General features: G+C 43.2%; 4 protein-coding genes, 1 long non-coding RNA gene, 1 other non-coding gene and 1 pseudogene across 10 annotated transcripts; 3 read left to right on the forward strand and 4 right to left on the reverse strand.

The window, feature by feature from the left end:
* Positions 1-338: 338 nt before the first annotated feature.
* On the reverse strand, positions 339-1,385 carry LOC135680353 (putative receptor protein kinase ZmPK1; annotated as a pseudogene).
* A 65-nt stretch (positions 1,386-1,450) lies between these two features.
* LOC135591864 (U1 spliceosomal RNA) lies at positions 1,451-1,610 on the reverse strand. Its single transcript, XR_010478631.1, has one exon. It is a non-coding gene; the product is annotated as a U1 spliceosomal RNA (small nuclear RNA).
* A 929-nt stretch (positions 1,611-2,539) lies between these two features.
* Positions 2,540-7,041, reverse strand: LOC135587940 (uncharacterized). 2 transcript variants are annotated; one of them, XM_065079814.1, is made up of 2 exons: positions 6,697-7,041; positions 2,540-3,245 (listed from the first exon to the last, which is right to left on the reverse strand). In XM_065079814.1, the coding sequence occupies exons 1-2, from the start codon at positions 7,010-7,012 to the stop codon at positions 2,710-2,712; spliced, it is 852 nt and encodes a 283-aa protein (XP_064935886.1). In that variant the 5' UTR covers positions 7,013-7,041; the 3' UTR covers positions 2,540-2,709. The 2 variants fall into 2 exon arrangements, with proteins under 2 accessions (XP_064935886.1, XP_064935885.1); XM_065079813.1 differs by having other exon boundaries at positions 2,540-3,293.
* Positions 7,042-9,827: 2,786 nt separating this feature from the next.
* LOC103995460 (uncharacterized) lies at positions 9,828-11,138 on the forward strand. Its single transcript, XR_010476011.1, has 2 exons — positions 9,828-10,653; positions 10,731-11,138. It is a non-coding gene; the product is annotated as an uncharacterized LOC103995460 (long non-coding RNA).
* Positions 11,139-14,315: 3,177 nt separating this feature from the next.
* Positions 14,316-18,643, forward strand: LOC103995458 (pentatricopeptide repeat-containing protein At5g59600). 4 transcript variants are annotated; one of them, XM_065079818.1, is made up of 5 exons: positions 14,316-14,790; positions 14,898-17,160; positions 17,390-17,419; positions 17,605-17,899; positions 18,018-18,643. In XM_065079818.1, the coding sequence occupies exon 2, from the start codon at positions 15,763-15,765 to the stop codon at positions 17,137-17,139; it is 1,377 nt and encodes a 458-aa protein (XP_064935890.1). In that variant the 5' UTR covers positions 14,316-14,790; positions 14,898-15,762; the 3' UTR covers positions 17,140-17,160; positions 17,390-17,419; positions 17,605-17,899; positions 18,018-18,643. The 4 variants fall into 4 exon arrangements, with proteins under 4 accessions (XP_064935890.1, XP_064935889.1, XP_064935887.1 ...); XM_065079817.1 differs by adding an exon at positions 17,491-17,513 and having other exon boundaries at positions 14,317-14,790; positions 14,898-17,419; XM_065079815.1 differs by having other exon boundaries at positions 14,317-14,790; positions 17,390-17,513.
* LOC135680354 (uncharacterized) lies at positions 15,051-15,443 on the reverse strand. The gene has a single exon (XM_065194233.1). It carries the CDS (start codon positions 15,441-15,443, stop codon positions 15,051-15,053), a length of 393 nt encoding a protein of 130 aa, XP_065050305.1.
* A 5,488-nt stretch (positions 18,644-24,131) lies between the features above and the next one.
* On the forward strand, positions 24,132-25,684 carry LOC135587942 (E3 ubiquitin-protein ligase RDUF1-like). The gene has a single exon (XM_065079819.1). It carries the CDS (start codon positions 24,417-24,419, stop codon positions 25,500-25,502), a length of 1,086 nt encoding a protein of 361 aa, XP_064935891.1. The 5' UTR covers positions 24,132-24,416; the 3' UTR covers positions 25,503-25,684.
* The last annotated feature ends 439 nt before the right edge of the window (positions 25,685-26,123 follow it).

A 26,123-nucleotide genomic window follows, 5' to 3' on the forward strand; every position in this document is an offset into this window, starting at 1 on the left:
GACACGAATGGTTAAAAAGTAATCTCCCATCATTTTATTGAAGATGAAAACTTATACTTGATCGTAAAATGATAAAATATTTCATAAAATATTTTATAGGAAGGCAGCCTTTAATCATCTTTTAACAATCTCACTTTCATTTTATTTCATTTTATAGGAGGGGATAACTTACAATTTCCCTTCGTAAAGTAATTTGCATGTCTTACGTGGATAGAGAAGTGGAGGATGAAAAATTATGTGTCGGATAATGAGTAACTAATAAATATTATTCCTATTAGTCTCGCTTGCAACCTTAGCTCCCGTCTCTTTGGATCCGCCATGTTGTAACCTGGAGGACATTAGCACACTACTTTCGATTGCAGAGACATGCAGATGGCTTTCCTACCACACAGGCCGTGTATCTGGCAGAGCTTGGGAAGAGCTTCCCATGTCACTGATCACAATCCCGTCAAAACTATTTAGGCAGTACAACCTCAGATTTTCCATCATAGTCCAAGGTTAATCTTCTTAGAATCCCACCACCCATATCGGAGGCTCTCAAAACCAATCTGTCGCTTGCAGTGAATTCCCCCCTTCGCATCCAAGACGCCAAACCTGCTGCTTTTGAAGCTCGTTCTACCGTTAGCCCACACGTTGTTATCAGGAATAGGCCAGTATATGCTGGAGATCTCGGGGCCATTATACATCTGCTTCAGCACGTTATCATTGTCGAAGTAAAGGTTGTAGTAGCCTGAATCCACTGATCCTCTAGCAGCAGCAGACACCAAGCTAGTGGTCTCGGTGATCGGTTGCGCTGGAAGAAGAGTGTCGGTAGGAGAGTCGAAGCTCCGCCAGAGAACGTGCCCTCGGTCGTCCTTCACGGCGAGGTTCCCCGAGTTCAGAAGCTCTGCGCGATCGGCCGGAGTCGAGCTGGTGTTGGTGCTCCACGCGACCGCGTCGTCGGCGTCCGTCACCACCAGGCTTCCATCCTTCCGCAGGGTGAGTGTCGAGACACGGCCATCGACGGGGCGGTCTCGGTTCGCGATCCAAACTGTGGTCTTTGCCGACGAGCCGGAGAAGCAGATGGAGAAGGCGAAGGCGTTGGAGCCGACCTCGTAGAAGCCGCATGTGAAAGCCTCGTCTGCCTCCACCGAAAGAGAAGAACCTTTCAATAGAAAGCTGCGGGAGGCTAGCGATGGCGAGGGAAGGGTCCAAGAAACGAGGGCGAGAGAGAATCATGGCTTTCTCTGAAGAACAAATCAAATCATACGGTCGCAGAGCAGATTGACGAATTGCACGCAAGTAATGTCTTCGCGTTGTCCTTTGGCCAACCCTACATCAACTGCTCTGAAAAGATTAGCTTTTGCAATCGACTTGCGAATTGACCCAATCTTTCCATACCGCATGCAGTATTATGAGCAGCCATTCCTACGATTTACTGGACCAACGTTTAATAGAGACTAGAATTGGGTAGGGGCCGCGCGTACGCGTACCCCCTCTGCCACAAATTATGACGTCCACTCTCCCACTTGGGGAGATGGTAAGCCAGTGCACCTCCCAAGTGCAATGGAGGTCACTGGCCTAGGCCATGAACCTGGTTGATCGCCCATCGACCCCGTCCAGGTAAGTATGATTAAAAGGTAGCGAGGATCGCCTTTTAAGCACCTCCCCCGGCATTCCCTGTCCCAAACCCACCGATGTGGGACTAAACTGCTACATATCCTAAATGGCTCGAAACGTAAGAATTATTAATAACGGTGTTTGCTTAACCCAAACGAACTCGTAGAACACATCTAAAACGTGAGTCGAATGGTGGGTGACATGACAGAAAGGATATTTGTATCGACTGTATAAGCTGATACTTGTTTTCATTGGCCTGTGACCTTCTTCTCCTTCCGCGGAAGTGCGAAGAACGTGCACCTCAATCTTGTTTTCTTCCTGTTTGGTTTCCCAGTAATTGCTGCTCGGTGCAAGTCAGCATTGTTTCAGTATTTGATTATGCGTTTAACCTCCTCTTCTTCCTTTTGTTCTCCTTGTATCTCTTATGCTGGAAGGAGAACTCAAGAGGAAAATAGACTGACAGATGTTTGTGCATGCCTTCTGATACCTGCAAAAATGGATTCATTGCTTGTTGGCAGGTCGGCAGAACATGCTAGATGATAGAGTAAGATTGTGATCATACCATGTGTGCCAAAGGATGATTGCTACGAGGGATGTGGTTGCCACTGCTGCCTGTCCCAGCCAGTCCCCGAGTGACCGTGTTGGCTCACCTAAAAACGGTGCCATGCTCACTGCCCTCCTTGCAATCCCAAATGCCAAATGCCACCTGAACCTAACATCTCTCCGGTCCCCGGAGAATTTGAGAGTCCTTCCCTGAGCTGAAGGACTTTGTGAAGTTATGCTTGGCATATATAATAAAGGAACATCAACGTAGAGCTGCTGCATTGTTTATAGATGTTCTTATATTTAGTCTACAGCAGCAATGCTGATCTTAGGACTTGGAGGACTCTCTTAAAACACTAATTATAACAGAGAGAACACAGAAAGAAGACACTTCCAATAACCGCAAGCATTATCCAATCCAATGTAAATTGTGTTTATTATCATCACCTTAGAAGTTGTGTGAATTCCAGTAAAAAAAATTAAGCAATAAAATCAAGATTAAAAGGGATGAGAATGAAAACGGCTTCCCATCTGAACCATACAACATTACTTGCAGATAGCACAAACTCAGTTGGGCCTTGGAGTATCCCATTCAACACGAAGGATAAGGTTGTCGTAGCCATAGCCATTAAGCTTGTTGATAGCTCTCTCTGCATCTTCCCTGTTGAAGAAGTTGACGAAACCAAAGCCACGACTGACTCCAGTCTTCTGATCCATAGCGACATAGATACGAGCAATGGGGCCAAAAGCATCAACAAGCTCCAACAGGTCAGGCTCTCGGGTGTCCTCTGATAGGTTGGTGATGCGGACAGAGTTCTCGTCGTTGCGGTGCTTCATCTCAGTCCCACTCCTCACTGCACCTGCTCTCATACTAGGTGGCACGTAGGTACTCTTTCCGGTGCCGGATTGTGAAGCTGCAGTTTCGGCACCTGGGGGGTTGTCGATTAAGTTCTCTGTTGGTGGAGTGAGATCCTTGTAAGGACACTTCGCTGTCCAGTGATCACCCTTCTTACCACAAGTCCGGCAGACCATGAGGACAGCGCCTGCTTTGCTCACAGCAGCCAATGGATCCTCAGCTACCTTTGGCTCCTCTGCTTTGCTGCCTATTAAACATTTGGGATTGATGGATATTATGCGGTAGCAAGATATAACTAGAAGGAAAACAGGAACGAGAAATTAGATTCAAAAGAAACTTTGATTGTTTGCCTATCAAATAATATGTGTCCATATATATAATACAAAATCAAGTTAACACTTCTTTTACTAAGGCACAATAAATAAATTTTACTACATTTATTTAATAAGAACTTTTTTTTCCTGAAGTTATCAATTCAGTATCATTTGTTTATGATGACCTCGCAGAGGATGCAGCTCATGAACTTAAATAAGCATAACACCAAAGATAAGATATATGCTGCTTTGAGAGTCTTCAGCATCAACCTCAAATAACAGAAAACTACTGGGATGCAAACATCACCAAGTGACCTATTTTATTCGGGAAAAGGAAAAAGTAAAGAACATTAGTATGATATATGAATGACATTCCCTTTCGATAACAGAGATGGAGATCATATGATCCTGAGACACCCTCACACCTTAACATGCATTACCTTGTCGCCTCCAGTAACAAGCCCTAGTTGAATTATGAAGAACAAATATACTTTCGATCATCATACATCCCAAAAAACCCTCTTCTACCTGCCTGAGAAAACAACCAATTTGTGCAATCCACTACAAGTGTACACCTCGATTGTGCATGTACTTGCCAAAGATATGCAGCAAAGTTGTGTTATATTTAATATCAATGAGCTCTCTCATGGTACTGAAAGATTAGGTAAAGACCTTTGCTGAAATATGAATAACTTAAAGAGTATCGTGTGTACTTCTCATAATCATAAGAATAACAAACTTCCTTGACACAAGTTATCCCATGTTGTGCTCAATCATTAGAATTTCAAAGGTGCTTCAATAAAATCAACAAGACTGCTAATAAAATGCATTCACCATTCCAAAAGTAGCCAACTCTTCAAGCATAATCTATCCCATCTTTATCTTTAATCAGTAAAGGGCAAAGTCCCATAATCAAAGTCAACAGGACTAGTAACGACAACACCAACTTCTCAAAGATAATTTCCTGTCTTGACATTAATACAACAACAATAACAACAAAACCATAAGTCCCAATAACTTGGGACCAGCTACAAGGATTTTTTGCTACCATTGACATATGTAAAAAGTCATATATTTAGTTAAGTTCAAAGTATTTATATCTTTATTTATAGTTTCTATTAAGGTCCTTTTAAGTCTTCCTCTGCCTTTTCTCATATCATTAACATTAATTATTTTATTTTTTTTCTAACTACCGTATCCGAAAGTCTCCTCAGGACATGCCCATACCATCTTAAATGATTTTCTCTCATTTTATTCCCTACCGAAGAGATACCTTGTTCATGAATAAAAATATTCATATCAATATTCTCATCTCGACAACACAAACTTTTTGTATATGTTTTTTCTTAACTGTCCAACACTCAAATATATAAAGCATTGTTGGTCTCACAACTATCTTATATTTTCTTTTTTAATCTCAAAGGTATTCGATAATCACACAAGACTCTTGATGCCACTCGTCATTTTTAACTATCATATTTTTTTTCAATAATATCTTCATCGATCTCTTCATCTTGTTGAATAATTAATCCAGGATACCTAAAGCTTTTCCTTAAATGAATTTCTTGTCCATCCAATTTAAATATATTCTCTTATCCATTTCTAGAATCACTAAAATTATATTTTATATATTCAGTTTTAATCTTACTTAATATAAAACATTTAGTATTCAAGGTTTGTCTCTATAGCTTAAGTTTTTAATTAATTTCACTTAGGCTCTCATTAGCTAAGATAATATCATAAGCAAATAACATATAACAGGGAGGAGAGATCTATCATGTAAGCGATTAATAAGTTCATCTATTATTTATGTGAAAAGATAGGGAATTAATGTGGATCCTTGATGTAATCATATGCTAATAGGAAACTTATTAGACACATTCTCTCTAGTTCTAATACTAGTAGCTACATTATTATATATATCTTTAATAACATCAATATAATTCGTCTTGACAATAATAAAAGGTGATTTAAACATGTATTCTAGAATACATCAAAGTTAACAAGATTAGTAATGTCTTCTCATAATCATAATGTTCACCGACTTTCTCAAGATAATTTGTCCAGTAATTGTGCTCAGTAATCATCTTCCATGACATTAATATAAAGTAATTTAAACATGTACTCTATAATACATGAAGGCAAAAACATAAAACTTTCTAGTCATTCAATCGAGTTTTGTAGTGAGACCATCACTCCAAAATTGAATCTAGTTTAGTTAGATTTCTTTAGGGTCGTGCCGAGTTACACTTTTAGATATTCTTGTCCAAGCACACTATATCTAGAGGTTCTTAGGCTTTAGAGGGACTCTCAATTTGATAAGATTTATTAGAATTTAATTTTTTTTCCTTTTTAGTTATCTTAGAAGTTATGTAAACTTCATTATAGATAAGTGTTTTATGCATAAAGTGTTAATTTTTAAGTCAATAAAAATATTTGAGTTATCTTTGAGGCTGTGTGGTTTTGGTTATTTCTCTTATCCATCTCGATTATAACCTCTATCTTCCCAATCAAATTTCTTTATGCTGTCTCTCTCTCTTATAGCTGGATGGTAGTTGTAGCCTATCTACTTTATGATAATTGTATTGCTTCGAAGCCTGTCTTCCCTACCAAAGTCTTCTTCCTCCTTCATCCCATTATTCTAGACAATAATTGTTCTTTCTGCCATGCTTGCATCAATTTAGTTTGGCATCAAAGTCATGCATGCATCATCATAGTCCGTAGCCACCATGTTCTACCATGATGGCCAATCCTACACTATCAACTAACATCAATCAAGCAACTAAAGTGATTCTTCATCCAATCTGGGAGTGTACATGAATCATTGCGTTTCAGTGTCCATCAGGATTGGTTTGTTGACCTCGTTGAAAAGCACTCAAATCATAGTCTCCAATTTATGAGACTTAGTGAGATAGAACTCGCAACAACAAATCGATCTTGAGATGGGATTTGCACAATGGCAGCTATGGCACTCATCTTCACGCACACAAAAAAAATACCTCTCGATGACCCAAATGTGTTTTCTCTTCCAACTCACTATTCCTACTAACTTTTTTCTAGGTAGATAACTTATTTCTCCTCATTTACCTTCCATATTGATATCATGTCAAATGTTCCCCCACTCAGAGCCGAAAAGATATGGATTTCCACCACGGATCCAGGAAATAGCAAACTCCCTTTGCAGCACAGATATATTCCAACGAAAAAACATATATGGCAGATTGACTCACCACTGATCTTCGTCTCTTCTTCGGTAAGAAAAATTAGGGCAAACAAAACCGATCTTACTCGAAGTGATCGGTTCAAATTAATTAAATCAAAACCCTAAAACGAGGAGTCCCAGAGCGATTATAGAGAAGAGAAGAAGGAAGTAAATGATCGAACCAGCGACTCGGGGGCGCTCGAGGAGGATCTCCTCGGTGGAGACCATGGTGAAGCGAGCGCCGGCGTCCTCGTATTCGGCGTCGCCAAACTTGGGCCAGGACCGGCGCTCGATGGCGCGCTTGCTGAGTCGGGCGCCGGTGAGCTTGCGGACGCGGGTGGTGGTCGTGACGCGCACCTTGTTGCCCTCGTCGTCGAACCGGTACTCGATCACTTTCTTCGCTCCATTCTCGTCGGGCCCTACGACCACCAGCGGCTGAGGGAGGAAGTCCAGATCCCCCGCGTCGTCCTCAAGCTCCCCCCACCGTATCTTCCCCATGCCGACCGTCACCCTCGACTCCCTGCTCACTCTCGCAACAAAGTGCGTGCACATACATCACATATATATGGATTTCCCATATGGCGTCCCGAATCGGATCGAGACCCTGTGTTAGAAATGTTGACTTGGTTGACCATAACTACGTCGAAGTGATGGGCCGAGCCTTATATTTGGGCTTAACGTCGAACCCAGATAGGCCCTTTAAAATCGTACACGCTGTCCGTGAGTTGGGCCTTGAAGTCCACATAACTCAATATGCAATCCGGTATCATCGGATGCAGTGATTTGAAGGCACTCCACGATAAACTCGAGTAATTGTTATTTGGGATTGAAAGATTTATGAATCCCAAAGACATCAATTTCTTCAGTGAGTAGTAATCTCAAGTTTTCTCTTTGAATATTCAAAACCTTGAGAAAATTAATTCGAACCACCATGGCTTCAATGTTAACATAAATCACGAATGTGAGGTTTGGAGAGGATCAATGGATGCAGTTTTACCTCTACAAATGTATAAGTAATCGAGATCGGCTCAGGACCTCAATCATTTAAGCTTGGTGGCTGGGCTGTTGAACCCTCTCACGTTTCATCTTCAACCTGACGCTGCAATGTCAACCTTAGGTTCTGTTCTTTCCACTAAACCATGTTGTAATACGTCGATGTTTTCAGTCAGCAGAAGAAAAGACCCTTCAAAAAACAGTCATTCCATATTGTTTATGATGCACTACAAAGTGAGATCGTGGGAAGAGCAGTAGGATTGTCTTCAACGCAAAGAATTTGAGTTCAATGGAGGTCGTTCTTCACCACTTGCATAAAATTTTTGGTTGCATAGTTACAAGATCCATTAAACTAATCAGATTTATCAGCTTGGAGACTTGTAGAGGATCGTAATGAAAGATTCTTGTAGCATAATCTATATGTTGTGGACCTCCTCGTCTTCTGATTGTTTCTGCACCTGCCCCACAATCCTCATAGCGACAATGACACGGCCGAGTTACGTACGATGCAGTCAACAAAAGACACCCCAAAAAATAATGCACTCGAAAGTGATTGCTACCATTTTGATGGGTAGCTCAATGGGAGTGCAGAGTTAATTTTCGTCAAGTGATGATGTAGAGAAATAAACTGCGGGAGATGTTAAACATACCATGCAGACATATCAATTGACCCCTACAAAGGCAATGGAGTGGATCGTTTTCCTTCTTCATTTGATTGCATGGTACTTCAAAAGCTCCAAGATAGTGCAGACAACATAATTTGTCTCCAAGATTTGTCTTTCTAAATCATGAGGAGGAGATCTGGTTCAGAAAGAAATCTCTGAGATGAAAGGATTAAATGGGGTTACATAAAAATGACTTCCTGTTTTAGAGGTTTAGCATCTCAACATGTTCTTAACCTAATATTTTCTTGATTTCTCTCAGGAAATGTGCGAGTGGTCTGAATGGAGAGAACTGTTCTATGGATAAGAAGTAGTGAAGTTTATCCTCGGAGAGTTCAAAGGAGATAGTTTGCTTGAGCACATTATGAGGAACAAGTGGAGAAGAGCCTAAAGAAAAACAAATACTGGATTGTTGATCAACTACTGATCATGATGTAAGATGAACAGTCCCTGAATCCATTATTCAAAATCTTCCCACATGATTTTTTATACCACATGATAAAAACTTGCTTTCCACCACAAAAATCTTACTGCATCAGCACTTTATACCACATGATAAAACCTCTCATGTCAGACAAATTATTGCAGAAATGGTCACTTATTCATCAAGAGTGCATCCAAAATCCAGTAGGGGAAATGGAAACACAAGTATGTGGTGTCATCCACCGAGGTACTCAATGCTTTGAGCTGTTCTTGATTCCAGTCCAACTGGATCACAAGAAAAATTAAAAATTCCAACCAACAATTATGTACCTTAAATCCTAGTTTTGTAGCCGATCTCTGCCTGTGGGTTCCTTGCAGGACAACCATCGTTACTGGCTGGCTACTCTGCAAAAGAGAAGATTATACGGTCGCCTAACATTCAGTAACGAGTCCCTCGTTGAGATCATTATGGATCATTAAGAGTCTCCGCACACAGGAATATCGTTGAGATAAATGAAAGGAAGATCACATATCTCCAGCACACATACATATGCCGAATTCATGCGCCATAAACACGTATCGTAGATCGTTAAACAGTCGAGTTTACAGTCCCATGGTAATTCAATTTTCAAGTTTAATCAGCTCTATTATTTCTGCATTCATATCTTGCACTTTCTCTTAATAATTAGCAGTAATAACTTTCGTCTCAAAATGCGTTCAGCGAGAAGTGCCAAACCAAGAACAAGGCCATTGTGAACTTTCTTTGAAGAAAATGTCTTAAAAGGAAGAGAGAGAGAGAGAGAGAGTCAGGACAAAGGTAACCATCCGTCCCCTTCTGAGGATGAGCTTGCAAGTAGAACGGAGGGCCTCACCATCCATTGTTAATTCGTCTTCTCAAATGGAATTTGGAGATCGTTCACTTATATTTCATCTGTCTTACAGAAGCTGCAAACTAAACAGCTTCAGTATCAGCCCTATCACTGTCACCAAAGCAATGGTTTCTTAGTGAAATGATGTTTGTTTGGTGAGGCATTTGTCACCTGGTGATACAGTCAAGAAGTAATTGTTTCGCACTGGTTATCACATGCTGACAGAGATATACAGCAATAGAAAATGATGACACTAAGAAGCAGATAACATATTCTCTAACGACAACCTTTCATGATAAACTTAGTTGACCGGTCATTGACCTAATCTGGAAGAAGCAAATGCAGACCCCAACCAACCTCATGCGGTACAAGGAAGCTTTGATCCAAGTAATGGTCCAGAAGCACAAACCGATGCTTGTCAATCAAGGTCATTTGATACGCATTTCTTTTCCGTAATCCAAAAGAGCAGTAAAGTAGAGACTGGACTATTATTGATGTAGTAGGTTTCTGAGAAGATTACGAAGAATAGTTGTTGTTTTTTGAGACTCTTAATTGTTGTTGATTTTTGTACGTTTGAATAGGGAGAATTCAACCTTGAATTACAATTACAATTGAGTAAAACACTCGTCGAGTCGCTGGTGATGGTGATGGTGGGGGTGGAGAACAAACTCCACAGATGAAATCAGAAGCGTCTTGACAAAGAAAAGGGCTTAGAACTTACCTTGAGGAGACTTTGTAGGCTTGCATCGCTCTCATAGATTCTCATGCACCTTTCTTACCTACAACCATATTCCACCTTTTGCAAGCTCTTCCATGGATGCACCCGTGCATAGCCGCTGAGTCGTCGGTGTCTACCTAAGCTCTTCATCCAGGAAGAAGAGCGATGGAGCAGGCAAGATATTGGATGCGGATGACGAGCGGGCCTCGCCTCAGCACTCAGATCCCCGGGCTCATCGTTGGATCCGCCTGCAACGAGTCATGGGAGGAGAAGGCCTTCGCTGAAGACACCGCAGGCCACTTAGGAGGCTGCGTATGGCCGCCGAGATCTTATTCGTGTAGCTTCTGCAGACGAGAATTCCGATCGGCCCAAGCTCTCGGCGGGCACATGAACGTGCACCGAAGGGATCGAGCCAAGCTCAGGGAATCTGCGAGCCTCAGCGAGGAAGCCGCAGAAGAACAACGTCAACCGCAGGTTAGCCCCTTAGCACTCGGTGCTGCTGCTAACCCTAACCCTAGTTCTGGTGTTCTAGCATCACCCGTGTCTCCTAGGGTTCCTGCTCCAGTCACCACCAGAAGGATTTGGATCGAGGACACCCTTTTCTCTCCTTCCCTTTCTTCATCTACCACTCGGGAGGACGTAAAGGAGTACTCGCTTCTTTCCACGACTACGCCTCTGGATCTACTACTTGTGCCGGAACTAAAGCTTAGGGCAGAGGATTTGGGGTCCAAGGAGTTTGGTCTCCGGAGATGGAGAGACATACAAGTCTGTGACGAGGAGGCCAACCGTAAGAAGAGAAGGAGATGTGATCATCCAACGCCTGCTTTCTTCTTGAGAGCCTCTTCAGCAGAGCAGCAACAAGATCGATTTGAGGTTCTTAATCCTATCACAGTCGAAGACTTGGATCTTGAACTTAGGCTTGGAGATGCCCCTCTCAAAATTAAGTAGGAATTCAGATCCGTTTGTTGTGTTCTTAAATATCTCAAATCTGAATCATTTTTCTTGTGGAAAATTGCCTGTTCCATCATCAAACCGATGGTTTGATGATTGCTTGCAATGGTCTTAACGATTGTCTGCAAGAAGACACCACCAAAGGGCTCGAAATGATCCTTGAATACCTGATGATAACATCATTTATAATACATAATCCTTTTATTTTTTTCTTGAGAAATGCCTGCAATAGAAGAATTACAAGAAAATGTCATTGGTTGTTGTTTTGAGAAAGATCTACATTAGCATAATAAGAATTGTATATCCTAGTCTTAATGCAGATTGACTAAATTGTGTACATGCACATATTCGCTATATGTATATACTTGCACACACATATATATTGCATCAGAGAAGAAAGAAGAACATAGCTTGTGAGTTGTCTACTTGTTTTGAGTGTCTTGTCACCCTAAGCACAGAGGACAATGAAACGAATCCTTATCTCTGCAGGCAATTAAGTGCAGGACAATAAAACGGCTCCTATTTGTTCTTCTTGAGTATTTCTCTCTTCAGACAAGTAAAAGCTCACTGACTGACACAATCCAGCATTGGAAATAAATCTGAGTCTGTGTTAGAATATACAAAGTTGAAATGCATCAGTACACAGATTCCCTTTGCCGAAGCATTCCAGCGCTCGAATCAGATGTCTCTTCCTCATCAACCCATCTGTTTGCTTCTGTTCTTTTCTTCTTTCCTTTCCAAAGCTCCAAATCCAATAGCGCCATGGAATCGCATCATAATTGTGTTAGTCATTGCACGCTGATGATATCACTATCTCCAGATAGTGATATCTCCACTGCTGCAACATAAATGGACTCCAGAAGAGACTGGGGTAGAGATGGAGCCTTGGGGAAAAGAGTTATATCTACTGATGAATCCGAGTAAAAGAGTCATTAAGGAGACCGGTTTTGTCCTGTTCTTCGTTGGGACATGAAAGGCTAGCTAGTTGAGTAGGGAAGTACAGAGAGAGCGAGAGAGAGAGAGAGAGAGAGTGTGTGTGTCTGTGAGCACATGGTGGGAAGTTGTTTGTTTGTGAGGACGAGGGCTTATACAACTCGGTGAAGGAATGAGGACTAATTGGGGTGTGTGAAGAGAGTACTGTTGTATTAATCAAGGGAGATTAGGCAATGCTGTGACACCTTATAGCCTTTGTTTAGGGGATAGAATACTGCAACTGTGGCATATTATACATTGCATGCCAATGTTTTATTAAAGGCCTGAAGAGAATATGGAATCAAGTGTACTGATGAAGCAATTATTAAGACAGACACGTTTTACCAACAGACACTTGTGGCATTAAATCTCACACTTCAGAGTATGTGGTAGATTCTCTGCCCCTCCTTCCCACTTAGAACATGTTGTAAACTGTGTCTTCTTTGACTCACTGGAAGACCACATGGAAGTGCATGCAACGTTCAGGAAATCAAGAAGAGCCCACGCCGAGGCTGTGGCAAAGACGAAGGCAGAGGAGGCGGCTGCTTGGTGGTGATCTCGGCCGACGGCCCCTTGTCGGCGACCCAGATGGTGACACCACCTTGGTGGCGGGTCCGATGGCCTTGGCAATGGACTCCGCGTCCTAGAATGCCGATTCCACCGCGTTCAGCCGCTTCGACTCCTCCTGCGGACATCAAATTACGGCCTTCTCAACGTGCCAAGAACGAACTAGCGGGCTTAGCTTATAGTAATCTTAACGTGCAACCCTTACAAGTTGAGACGATACGGGCGAGCTCGTGGACGATGAATCCTTGACGAAGGAGCGCAACGAGCGTCTTTCCCAGGCAGCTGGGTAGAGGGCAGTTGAAGGAAATCCTTCCTCTATAAATAGGAGAGTGACAGCTTAATACATTTAAGCTAATAACTTTTTCAATAAAGCTTATCTTATATTCTTTCTATCGTAGTAGTAGAGTTTTCGTCATAAAGGTCACTTCTAAACATCTTGAAGTAACCTGTCTCCCCGTCGGACTCCACCGAATCTCGGCTTCTTCTATTACCTCGTGGACCACGACTCTATCTCAAAGTAGTGCAGCGTTTTTCATGAACGTCTTCATCGTTGCGTTGGCCTCCTTCGAAGCTAAACAAGGGCCACCGGGCACGAAATGCCACTGTCGTCGTCCTTGCCGTAGCAACCCTCTCTACCATAGCAGTTACAGTAGCAATGATCTACTCTTCTCCCAAGCTACTATCCTCTGCTATAGCATTGCTATAGCTTTCTCTATTGCTATAGTTTTCTCCTCTGTTACAATCGTCGTCGTAGCCGTTACAATAGCAACAGTGATATGCTATTGCCCTACTCACGAAGCCTCTGGCTCGTAAAATGTTTACTTTACATCGATTCAAGATTGGTAATTTTGATAAGAGCATTGATCGATTTGGTATTCTTGATAGGAGCACCATCTTGGGGGCATGATAGCAGATAAGATTTTCTCAACTACATGAGGAAATCTTTCTATTCTGTTGAGAAAAATTCTTCCTCCTAATCTGTATAAATAGAAAAGGGACATGTTAATGCATTCAAGCTAAACTTCTTAAAGACTTCGCATCCGGGATCTTGCAAAGGTCGATGAAGAAACAATTAGTTTTGTCTGTGGCTCCATCTAATTCCTTCGCTTCCTCCTCCGACGAGCCATCGCCCATCGGCTTCCCGAAGCTGAAGAGGTTCTGCCTGGTTTGGGCGGCAACCGTCGTCGTCGTCGCCCTGTTGGACTTGAGTTTACGTTTCCCGTAGAGGCGGAAGGAGGGGGAGGTGAGCGCAGGAGCCATGAGCGGGGGCGGAGACCGTAGCCCGTCCTACGTGAGATGGTGAGTGTGGCGGTAGCGTGCCAATTGGTGACGTGGCATGAGGATGGATTTGGTGTATAAAGTAACCAATAGAAGGACGCCATGTAATCATTATCTGCGACCGGAATTTGGACACCAGACCTTTGTTCTACGACGCATACCCACACGTTACGCGGGTCGGATTCCAACTACAAGGATTTGCCGGAACCCGACCCGAATTATCTAACCTATAAATTACGCTGCATAACCCGCATCGATCTGGTTCGATCCGGCTCCATTAGGCTCAATTTGATCCGACGAGATATGGCGCGCACGCCTCTCCGACGCCGTTCTCGCCTTCGATTTAAATTCTTCGCTTAGTGGCTCGCCCTCCCTCTGCGACAGACCATCTTCCCCCTTCCCACCGCTCGCGGAGATCCCAAGAATAACCCCCAACACTGATTAGCGAATCCTCTTCGCGGACGGCCTGCATTCCCCAAATCGTCGCATCTCATCGGTTCTCTCAGGGATTCTTCCATCGCTGGTGGGGCGATCGGTCGCTGGAAATGGCGAACAACCTCGGCGCCGGCCGTTCATGGGGTGGAAGACATCATCAGCAAGATCGGCGACGATTTTATCCACTAGAGCCCTGGAGAGCGTGCTCAACTAGATCCAGGCGGTAATCCGTTCTTTCTCTTCGATTCTGGGTCTTCGAAGTTCTTGTGGGCTTATTACAGTTCCCAGGGGAAGATCCGAGATGTGGGAAACAAGGATGGTGCAGGACGACATCATCAGCCACAGCACCATCGAGAGGTTGTCCATCCAGAGGAACGCGGCCCTATCACTGAGATGCTCTTTCCGATGGTGAGCTCACTGTCCCGTTTCTCTATTCCACTTGATTGCGCACACTCACTTTACCTCTGTAACACACAAAATTCCACAGCTTCAATGGATCTATTTTTTACTAGCAGGTCGACAGCAAAAGGGCATCTGATACCCGATGCGGCAGCATCACAATATCACAGGCAACGAGAAGGATTAAGAGGAAAAAGTAATATCAAACAAATTCGCCTACAACATCGTCTAAACCTTCAGGGAGGTGGTTGCGTCTTCTAACAAACCAGCTATTGCACATTGTGCACCATGGAGCATTGTAACTCAAAGCTAGGCACCAGGGATGCGGGCTCCATCGCCGCCACGGGCAGAGCCGGGTGATGCCATCCCTCCGGCGGAGACGCCGGCGACGACGTCTGCGAACCGCCGCCGTCACCTTTATCCTCCCCCGCGGAGTTTGATTCTTCGACGTCACACAACGGGGAAGGAGACAGAAGGAGCGGGGACAACAAGGGGATGGGAGCGGAAGCAGCGGCGTCATCGGCTCCCATCACGAAGGCGGTGTTGCGCTTCGTGGCGTCGAGCTGCAGCGTCGCCGGTGCTTGCTTCTGGAGCCGGCTGGATGGCTTCTTGCGCTCGTTGCCGGCCTTGGTATCAATTAGTCGCGGGATCTTGACCTCCATGGTTGATCACGAGAGCGGAAGGATGCGAGGGAGAAGATGATGCGTCAGAAGGTCTCGGGTGGCGAGAGGAAGAGGTTATATTTGTCGTCACCCCCCCACATGCCAAGGCTTCGGTTGCGGGATGAGATCGGCGAACGTGAGGTGGATAGAGGAGTCTTTGGTTCGATGGACGCCGCTGTCCTCACATAATATAGCAAGTCCTGCCCAGATCCAAACGGGAGGCCGCCTTGGTCTCGGTCAGAGTAACTGTCACTCCTCTTCTGCGTCCATCCATCCCTCCATGGCATGAGTCCACGGTGCAGCAGTTATATCCCAGGAGATGTCCAAGACAGATGCCAGCCGATGGATCGACCTCATCAACCATTCCTCCCGTCAGGGCCTCCACCGCCGCACCCTCCACCTCTTCCACCAGATGCGCGGGCAAGGCTTCGCCCCGTACCGCTGCATCCTCCCCAGCGTCATTCGAGCCTGCGCCCGCCTTGCCGATCCGGATGCTGGCCGAGCTTCGCACGCCGTCGCCCTCCGTTCCTCTCTGGACCGCGACGCCTTCGTCCGCAGTGCCCTGATCGACATGTACTGCAAGTGCCGGCGAGTTCCCGACGCCCGCCATGTGTTCGACGCAACGCTTGACAAGGATCTGGTCGTCTGGAATTCCGTGGTTTCGGGCTACGCCCACCAAGGCGCGGCAGAGGCCGCCATGGTTCTCTCCATCAAGATGAGGTCTCTGGGGGTAAAACCAGATCTCGTAACGTGGAACGCCCTCATTTTCGGGTTCGCTCACAAGGGCGAAGATGATACAGCTATGGACTTGTTGAGGTCGATGCAGTCCGACGGGGTCGATCCCGACACGTTTTCCTGGACCTCGATCGTATCTGGGTTGGTGGTCAATTTCAACTACGGCAAGGCATTCGAGATCTTCAGGCACATGGTGAAGACTGCAGGAATCCGGCCGAGCTCAGTGACGATCAGTAGTCTTCTGCCGGCGTGCGCCAACCTGGTGGATTTGAGACGCGGGAAAGAGATTCACGGCTACGCCCTGGTCGCGGGAGTTGCACGGGACTTGTACGTCGGCAGTGCGCTAATCGACATGTACGCCAAATGCGGCCTCGTGGCTGAAGCGAGCAAGATCTTTCATGACATGAAGGAGAGGAACACGGTGTCATGGAACTCGATGATATTTGGGTACGCGAATCAGGGGCACTGCCACGAGGCCATCCAGCTTTTCGATCAGATGGAGGGTGAGAGAGCGAAACCGGATCATCTGACGTTTACAGCGGTTCTCTCCGCTTGTAGCCATGGCGGAATGGTGGAGCTGGGCAAGAGCTTGTTCCGGTTGATGGAGGAGGTACACGGGATAGAGCCGAGGTTGGAGCATTACGCTTGCATGGTGGACATGCTAGGCAGAGCTGGGGAGTTCGTGGGGGCCTGTCGCTTGATCGCAGAGATGCCCATGGAGCCGGACGCGTTTGTGTGGGGAGCGTTGCTGGCGACGAGTCGGAAGCACGGCAACGTGGAGCTCGCTGAACTGGCAGCTTCGCATTTGTTAGAACTCGAGCCAGAGAGCGCAGGGAGCTGCGTGCTTCTGTCGAGCGCTCTGGCGGATGCTGGGAGGACAGTAGATGCTGCCAAGGTGAAGAAACTAATTAAGCGACGGAAGATGAGGACGTTGATGGGGTGCAGTTGGATGCAAATGTAATAGGGAAAAAACCGGGAACAGGTATTTCTAACTCTGCTTTTATTACATGTTTGCTTTTTCTTTTTCTTTTTTTTTTTTTTGCAAGAGAAGTATCGTACATTTGATGACGCAACGCAAACCGTCGATGATGTACGAACATGAGAGCATTGCATGAGGGCAATTAAACTATCTGTGAAGCATAGTTGGATGAAGGCAAGTTTAAGGACTCGAGTCTCTCATTCGTCGCTCACAACTCTGTAACATATCTCAGAAGGCGTGCTGGCTTTCTCCTCGATTTGAGGTGAGGATTCTTCAACCCACAGCTCTGCATCCGGTTAAGCTGAAATAAGATTCTAACAAGACAAAACAAAGGGGTATACAATGCTACATTTCAGGTTAAGCTTTGTTTCTTTTCTATACCTGAAATCATCATAGAATTTCGTAAGTTAGGAACCTTAACTGACAAAAATTTTCTTGCAAGAGAAGGAACATCGGGAGCTCAATTAAACCTGGAGAACTATGCTTCTGGATGTTTCACGCTTCGATAAGGATCAGATTTCAGATCGAGGCAACGATTCTCAAACATTAGGAGCTAACAAAAGGAGGCTAGCTATTGACAAAGGATGTTCTGGGACAAGAAGATTTCAAGTGAATTTTAAAACCAAGGAATACCTGGTTAACCTGCTAGTGTCAATGTCAAGAATGAGCATTTTGAGGAGAAATAAACTCTCAAATACTTGGTTTCTTGCTGTGTTTATGAGTGAAGAAGACCACAAAATCAGTTAAGCATTTATCATTTTAATGGTTCAACATGATAACTGAGTCAGACGAATTATGCAACGTTCATTGTTTGTACTATTGATTTAATTTGCATAATTTCTTCTGCTGGTTTCTCTCAGGGAATCTTGCTGAATGTACTCGGGCTGAAGAGAGAGTAACATTTGTTGGTGCTGTGAAACAAAGGCATGCGTGTAAGCTACCATCTGCTCTTGCAGCAGCTTGACAAACATGGTGAGTTAGTCTGACGTTGTGATGGCTGCTGCTCCATCACCATACAACTACAAGATGATGACAAAACCAGCCTCCGGATGTAGCACAAGGGGAACTAACTTGGTATATCTCAGACCAATTCCACTAGTATGACTAGTAAAAAATCTTCTAGTTCTAGCTGCTATACTCTAGAACAATCTACCTGCTGAAGCATTTGGCGTTTACATCCTTTCCTATGACCCTAGTCTACAATCAGAAGTCCTCCCAGTTAATTATGGCTTATCTAAGCCAGGCTTGCAACATCACAGTCGTATCACATCTAAGGTTTGTCGTGATTAAACAACCCCCTTGCAATTCATTCTCCCTCCCTCACTAAATCTTATTACCATATTTATGTTTAACTTCCATTTTTGCCATTTGCCTCATCTTGCTCCTATTCTAATTCATTTAGCTACATGCATTCCATCTCTAATGTAGAAGTGCAATTCTGGAATCTTGCTCCTTTTTTTTTAGTGGCATTTCTATTTTGAGAGGAGACTGTTGACCATCGTCTCTCTTCTATACAATAGTCTAGCATAATTAATATTTAATCCCTCGCTTTTGGCAGTTATAAGCTCCATAAATTAATTTGCCCATCAACTCCTTGTTCTGGATGGTGAATTATCTGTACTACGCATGAAGCCAGTTCTTCCTGAATGTAAACCACCATCCTTCTGTTAACAGGGTTGTAAGAATAGTGTTATGGGGCCAACATGCACTTCAGAAAACCATAACAAATATAAGTTTTGTGCTCACCAAAGATAAACTACAATACTGCTGTAATAGAACAATGCACTTGAATAATGATGAAGAAAACATAGAAATAAACCTTCACTTATTACACAAACGAATGGTCACATATTGTTGAATTACTGAATGTCATATATTAACTAGATCCTAACCTCCAAACAACTAGTTAAAATGTTTAAGCTTAAATTGATAATAGTACTATACTTATCAAATACTTGTATGTCAATCTTAGTCTTATTCACTTCTAATATGAGACTAATTGAGATGATATAATTTTTTTCACTCAAATGTTTATGTCCTCGTCAAGGCTCAACATAACTGGTGCGACGTAACCTAGTGATGGCTTTATACCATGACAAATCCTCTAACTTCATTTATGGATAGCCTTTTCCTACTCGAACCCTCTCACCATACCCAAATATTAGATTAGCTCTTGTTGTTTATCAATAATCAAAATAAAGATAAAGATTACTGATTTAGAGCATGTGTTGACCCAGTGATTAACTTTAGTTCCTATCCATTTTAAATTAGTGGTTTCAATGAAGATTAAGAGATCAATGAGCATATAAAGAAAAATATTTGGCCCCTATAGAAAATCACTAGACTACGTAATCGTTCCATTGTAATTTGCGATTAGCTCTCTAGTATTTTCACTTTATGCACATCAAAATTTTGTATAACAGTTTGTATTTTAAAAGACAAGTACATGTTCAATAATAATTACTACCTCCAAGGCATTACCTATAATAAATATCCTCTAGCTTGATCCCTTGTGCCTCGAGAGCATCTTGTTGAGTCACGAACAGGAGAGATCAAACTTCGTTCGCTAAACCACGTCCATCGTTTTTGCTTGCATCGCTTCCATGAACCATTTCCTATCCTCCTCATCGAGGAACACAAAGAAGAACCACCTACACTAACCCCATTATAGCGATCATCGCAACACTCACAGATCGGAAAGTGGTTACTCGATTTCATTCGCTGATTCATACAGCAAAAGCATTTCCTATAACGATTGTTTTGGACACAGCGACCAAAACCCTAGATTGATGGGGACATGCCCTTGGAGCATATCGCAGCCATACAAGAATCGGTCAATTTGAAGAACCAGGAACGAGAAACAAAGCGATCAGTAAACTACCTCAAGACTCGAGCAGGGAGAGTCCCATCAGCATGAGAGAGGCTCCATCTCAACAACCCATCCCACTTCGATTCGTCGCCCGCCATCAATCGTTCTTAAAACCCTTCAAATGGAAAATATCACTCCCGCTTATTTATCGACTCGCAGTCGTATGACGACTTGGGCTCGTTTTGGGTTTCTACGATAATTTATGGAATGGGCCTAATTGATTGAGCCCATACAAATAAAAATGAGAACGGTAGCACAATAATTTCTTCTGTCACATTAGAGAAATAATTGATTTTATTAAATTTTAAATCCAGTAAAATTTTTAATTATATATATTTATTTTTTCATTGAATACTATAAAAAAATATTGTTATTGGGTGTACATGCTTAATATAAAAACTCACCTTAATTTCTATTTGTCCAAGCACAAGAAATATATCATCATCTCATTTTAGATAAGATGGGGCAAACAAACTCAAATCTTATTAAAAAAAAAAATAGATAGCTTAATTGATTGATTTGCAAGTTATTTAATTTTGAAATAAAAAGAAACCAGTATACCGATATCATATTATACTATCTTTTTTTATTGGTATAAATTGCAATCAATTTTAATCATGTTTTGAAGTGATTGTTGAACCACAACTTTATGATTTTTTGACTGAGATATTCAAATTGAAATATGTAATGCCAATAGTTCATTCTAGAGAATATATTCATTTCTTGATCAACTCAAATGTTATATGGCTTGTCCTCCATTTCATTCTGCAGATTATTCTCCCTACTATATTCAAGTTTGTGTGCCACAAGCCAGCATGGTTTCAATTCTCCAAACAGAGCATCAGAGGAAGTTTCTTCAACAATGACCATTGAAAGATCCAGGTAGGAAGAATCAGCAAATAGGAGCAAACAATCCACATGTGGTGTGGGTGATAGATTCAGGATTCATGGCACATAGTTCTGATACCAACTTGTGATGGAGCCACTTTCTTCAGCAGTATACTGTTCTCATAGTTTGACTTCTAGATACTTCTGCAGAGAAATTTCAGCTCAGGAGAAGTGCTCAACAAGAAAGTATTCAAAGGGCATTTATATTGCACTTATCTGTTGTTAAGAACAATTATTTTCCATGTTTCTGGACAAAAGAAAAAATCTATTATATTTATCTAATTGTAATTAGAACTTCCCCTTTTCCTTATCTAAACAATGGATTAGTAAATGTTAGAGAAAAGAACATTCTTTTCATAGGTTTCAGTAATTGCTTGTTTCTCTAGAGGGTATTGTTGCTGGATTATTATTGACAGAACCACAAATAATTATCAATGACTACTCCTTATAATGCCAAGTTCTTATCCATTTGAACAAGTAAATTATAATCTTCAAGCACCACTTATAGTTAGGTTCTTATCCATGTGGAAATAAGACCATCTGCACTATTTCAGTTTGTATGTTTCAGATTGGTTGGTGCTTATCATCGTTTCAGCATGGTCAAACTATGAAAGTTTTTGGAATCCATCAGCCAAACCATGGAAATAAATGAAAAACAATGGGCAAAGGTCATGAATCATCCCTTGCATAATCCATGACAACATCCATTGTTTGCACCTCTGAAAAAGAAAGCTCATGGAGTTGACTGCCTCTTTTTTCTTTCGGAAGCATCCTACCTTTGAGTGAAGGAAACTGAGATTTAAACTATTGCAATCATTCAGAGCTTGTCCATGTTCCAAGAAAAGGGTGGAATTACCAAAGGATCTAGATCGACAACAACAATTCTCTTGATCAGTCTATATAAACATCAAAGCAGCAAAAGAATGGTCATTGCTATGCAACTGTCAACGTAAGACTTCTTCTGGAATGCACATCCCTCCCTTCTAAGTCAACCATTATGTGGCTTCAGCAGCTGCAGTTTGTGTCCACACCATTGCATCTTTATTCAGCTGCTGCTGATCAAAGGATTGGTCCCATTACTCTTCTAGATTTTTCATTCTTTCAAATGATGTCAAGCCAAGGTCTATTAAAACCTCTGTTAATGCAGTCTTCAAGTGTTGTCCTCCGATTGGTTGATCACAGGGAAGGTAGATCAGTTATTACTAAACTAGAGGGATCACTCAAATGCAGAAGGCTTGCAAATAAGTCAAGGCTATATTACTTCATAAAGTCAAACACATTATACTCTGATATTCCAAATTTTCATTTCTATCCATATAAAATATTCCTATAGATCATTGATGATACAGGAGGCAAATAGAACAAAACTTTTTAAATCTAAATGCAAGATCTAAATCCAAATGAATTTGAACTTAGATAACTAAAATATATAACCTTAAGCTTATAGTTACTTATCTACCTAAAATATATATACCTATAATAATACTCTTTTGCTGTCTTTTGAGATAAAAGTCCTTTAAAAAGTTTGAAATAATCAATATTATGAAAGGCTTTAAGACCAAAAACTTGTAATTTTGTAGAGTATTAATGTTGACAAGAAAGAAACTTAGAAAAGAGATAATCTATACTGGTTCTGCAATCATCTAATATAAATATGAGCACACTATAAGATTACTGATAAATTAGCAGCATGTTCAGAAATGTGATGACAGCTATCAAGCCTCAGGTGGCAACAGAGATGTTGTCACTCACAGGCAATCCTAAATTTAAAGCAACTAGTACATCTTTAATTATTTGTTGCTTGGTCACCTCATTTTGGTACAGCTAAGCTCAACTTAACTACAGAACAACTGCAGACAACCAAGAAAAAGTTTTGGGTCACAACTCAAAAGAAAATGCATGAGTTATCAATCAATGAACTTTTTGGATACTGAGACCCCAACAACATGCCCTTTTGGATACTGATACACTCAATTTGATCTAGATTGTCCATGTCAACTGGTCTTCTTACACTGTCCTTCTAAAGCTAATCCACTTGCTAGCAATGGTCCTGGAACTACTCACAGTTGCCACTAAATCTAATGCTACTCATAATATGCAGACCTAATAGAAAGTGTGTTGTGTATGAGATATCCCATTGTGCAATGTTATTCTACCAAACTTGTGTGAGAACAAATGGATGATGGAGGAGAGGACAAAACAAACTCACACTTCCAAGAGAAAAAGATGATCTCTTCCATCGATTTGGTGGTCTAAATCCATCGTATTGCTTGCATCAGCAACAGCAGAGAACATTGCATAGCAAGAAAAGAATGCGGAATGCATGGATTATTTGATTCATCAAAGCATTTGGTGGGTGTATGGGGTCTGTGAGGCACTTCTGTACACGTGCAGTCACCATCCTTTGTCTGAACTCTGTATAGCGAGGAAGACAGAAGTCGCACATCAAAAAGAATGGGAAAAGGAGGAGAACACAATCTTTCCAAGTTGCTGAGGGAGATCAAAGTTGAAGATTCTTTGCTGCCTCGCCTTTGTTTATCCATGGAGATGCCACCAACAAATCTAACCATAGATTCGATCGACATCAGCTCACAGGAAGGTTGGAGTTTTGACACTCGAACTCTCAATCCACATATTGTGATTTGGACATGCTAAAGTTAGTATAATTAACGAGCTAATGCATGATTTATTATTGGATTTGACATGCTATTAACTATGTCTATATACGTCAATGTAGCCTTATTGTTCTTAATATTGCCATCTTATTCTTGTTCTTGCCATTTAGCCTCGTGAAACAGTCGGGGGGAAGACTCTTGAGGGAGGCGGAGGACCCAACTTTTCAACGCGTCACCTTGTTCATCTTGATGAAGGTTTTATTTTTCCACGCGTTCTCCTTTACCCAGTTTCTGACCTGCCTACCCATTGGAGTTCGGCACAGAGACAGCGTCGGACCCACTTAGCGACAGACAGCTGCTGCATGTAATATGAGGCGTCTCGGGTCCCTGTGCTTCTTATTTGACTGAGGCCGTCAACTCCACGTTGCTCATCCTGACGGCGTCAATGTCTATCCCAATGTATGATTACCGCGTGGATGTATCAGTAACGCCCGTTACGGCGAAAAGCGCCCCAACGCATGCCACATAGCCGACGCGGTTCCGCTGTTGGTGAGATGCTTCGTCGAGCGCACGATAAAACCCCCCTCTCTGCCTCCCCAGATCCTCCCACCCATTCTCTCCTCCGCTGCTATCTCCACCCAGGTTCTGGCCTTTGCCTAAGCCCTCGAAGGATCTGATCACGAATCGATAAAGGAATTGGTAGTGTTTGACCTTTTCTTGGGAGAAAGTTCCGTGTTCTTGGAGTTGGAGCTCGGGTTCGAATCCTTTGATTCATTGCTTTCTGGGAGTCGTTCGAAAGATCGAGTTTTTCGGGGTTTTCTTGTCCAGATTCGTTCGTTTTTGAGAGAAAGTTTGGGTCGTTGTTGTTGTTATTCTTCGTCGCTCTGATGCCTTCTTCCATGTCGACGGCGTCGTCGTACTGGTGCTACCGGTGTAGCCGCCTCGTCCGGGTCTGGCCGCAGCACGCTGTCGTCTGCCCCGACTGCGACGGCGGCTTCCTCGAGGAGGTCGGCGACTCCCCTTCCAGCGTTGCTTCCGAGTCCCGCCGCAGCCGGCTCTACTCAACTGCAGCGGCCCGCCCTCGCCAGCCCTCAGAGCCCAGCTTCCGCCCCAACCACCGCGCTTCCTCCCGCCGATCCCCCTTCAATCCCGTCGTCGTTCTTCGCGGCCCGTCTGATGGTGGCCGTGATGAGGATCGCTCCACCACCACCAGCTTCGAGCTCTACTATGATGACGGTGCCGCATCCGGCCTCCGCCCCTTGCCGGAAAGCATCTCCGATTTCCTGTTGAGTTCGGGCTTCGACAGCCTCCTCGAGCAGTTCGCCCACATCGAGATCAACGGCATAGCTCACGGCAGAGGACGCGAGCATCCACCGGCCTCGAAGGTTGCCATCGAGTCGATGCCCACCATAGAGATCATGGATGGCCATATCGAGAAAGACTGCCGTTGCGCCGTTTGCACGGATGCCTTCGAGCTCGGAACCAAGGCCCGGGAGATGCCCTGCAAGCACATCTACCATCAAGATTGCATTTTGCCGTGGCTTTCGCTCCACAACTCATGCCCTGTCTGCCGGCACGAAATGCCCACGGATGTGCAAGGCCAGGGTGCAACGGCTGCGGAAGGAGGTGAGCAGGCGGCCCCTGCTGCAGGGGACGAGGAGGAGATGGTGGGACTGACGATATGGAGGCTTCCAGGGGGAGGGTTTGCCGTGGGAAGGTTCTCAGGGAGCAGGAGAGCTGAGGAACAAGAGTTTCCGGTTGTCTACACCGAAATGGATGGTGGATTCAACGACAACGGAGCACCAAGAAGGATCTCGTGGGACTCAAGAGGGAGTAGGTCTAGGGAGAGTGGAAGAATTCGACGGGCTATTCGCAACTTCTTCTCATTCTTTGGGCTGTCGAGATCAACCTCTTCACGGCATGAAAGAGCTTCAGCTTCCAGGAGGCATTCAGAAGTCGGGGCACCAATTTGAATGGCAACACCAATGTGATTGCTTGCTGGCGGTATACATAAGTATAAGTTTGCAATGAGTGATCTTAGGACATGAAATCGCTGTAAATAGATGGGATTCCCAAACATTGTAGCATTTTCTGATCTGTATGCCTTTAGACTTGAATTGATTTGTTGGAAAGAATCAACTGGTTCTTTGTGATAGATGATACATGTTCTTATTATTTTTGAAAGCTCAATGCTTCTAATGATTATTCCAGCCTTTATTTATTTACAAAAGGCTTCACAATTTTCATCTTTTTGTAGCAAACTAAATGACTGAAATGAGTGCTTGTTTTCTTCTTTCAATCTTTATCAATTTTTGATCCAAATCGATGCCCTTTTGGATGTCCACAAATAGTATCAAATGTCAGATTATGCAGACTTGGTATCAGTTTAATAACAGTTTTGCCTTCGATTTGATGTCATTCATGAATCCTCTATTCGCATCATATTGCTTTATGTTTTGCAAGAAATCTTGAATGATTTCAGTTAAAGGTTGCATATCTTTCATTCACAGAAAGCTTTGAATATTTTCATTTCATCCTCAAGTTTGTGATAAGCAACTGGAATGTTCATTGGATCAGTTGTAGATTTATGGCCT

This window comes from Musa acuminata, chromosome BXJ1-8 (genome assembly GCF_036884655.1).
Source record: "Musa acuminata AAA Group cultivar baxijiao chromosome BXJ1-8, Cavendish_Baxijiao_AAA, whole genome shotgun sequence".
NCBI classification, from domain to species: Eukaryota; Viridiplantae; Streptophyta; class Magnoliopsida; order Zingiberales; family Musaceae; genus Musa; species Musa acuminata.

Coding starts and splice junctions, on each gene's coding strand:
- LOC135680354 (XM_065194233.1), bottom strand. CDS start 15,443: ATGGAGGTCAAGATCCCGCGACTAATTGATACCAAGGCCGGCAACGAG.
- LOC103995458 (XM_065079818.1), top strand. CDS start 15,763: ATGTCCAAGACAGATGCCAGCCGATGGATCGACCTCATCAACCATTCC.
- LOC135587942 (XM_065079819.1), top strand. CDS start 24,417: ATGCCTTCTTCCATGTCGACGGCGTCGTCGTACTGGTGCTACCGGTGT.
- LOC135587940 (XM_065079813.1), bottom strand. CDS start 7,012: ATGGGGAAGATACGGTGGGGGGAGCTTGAGGACGACGCGGGGGATCTG. Junction 3,294..6,696: donor CGAGCGCCCCCGAGTCGCTG/GTTCGATCATTT, acceptor TTTTCCTTCTAG/TTATATCTTGCTACCGCATA.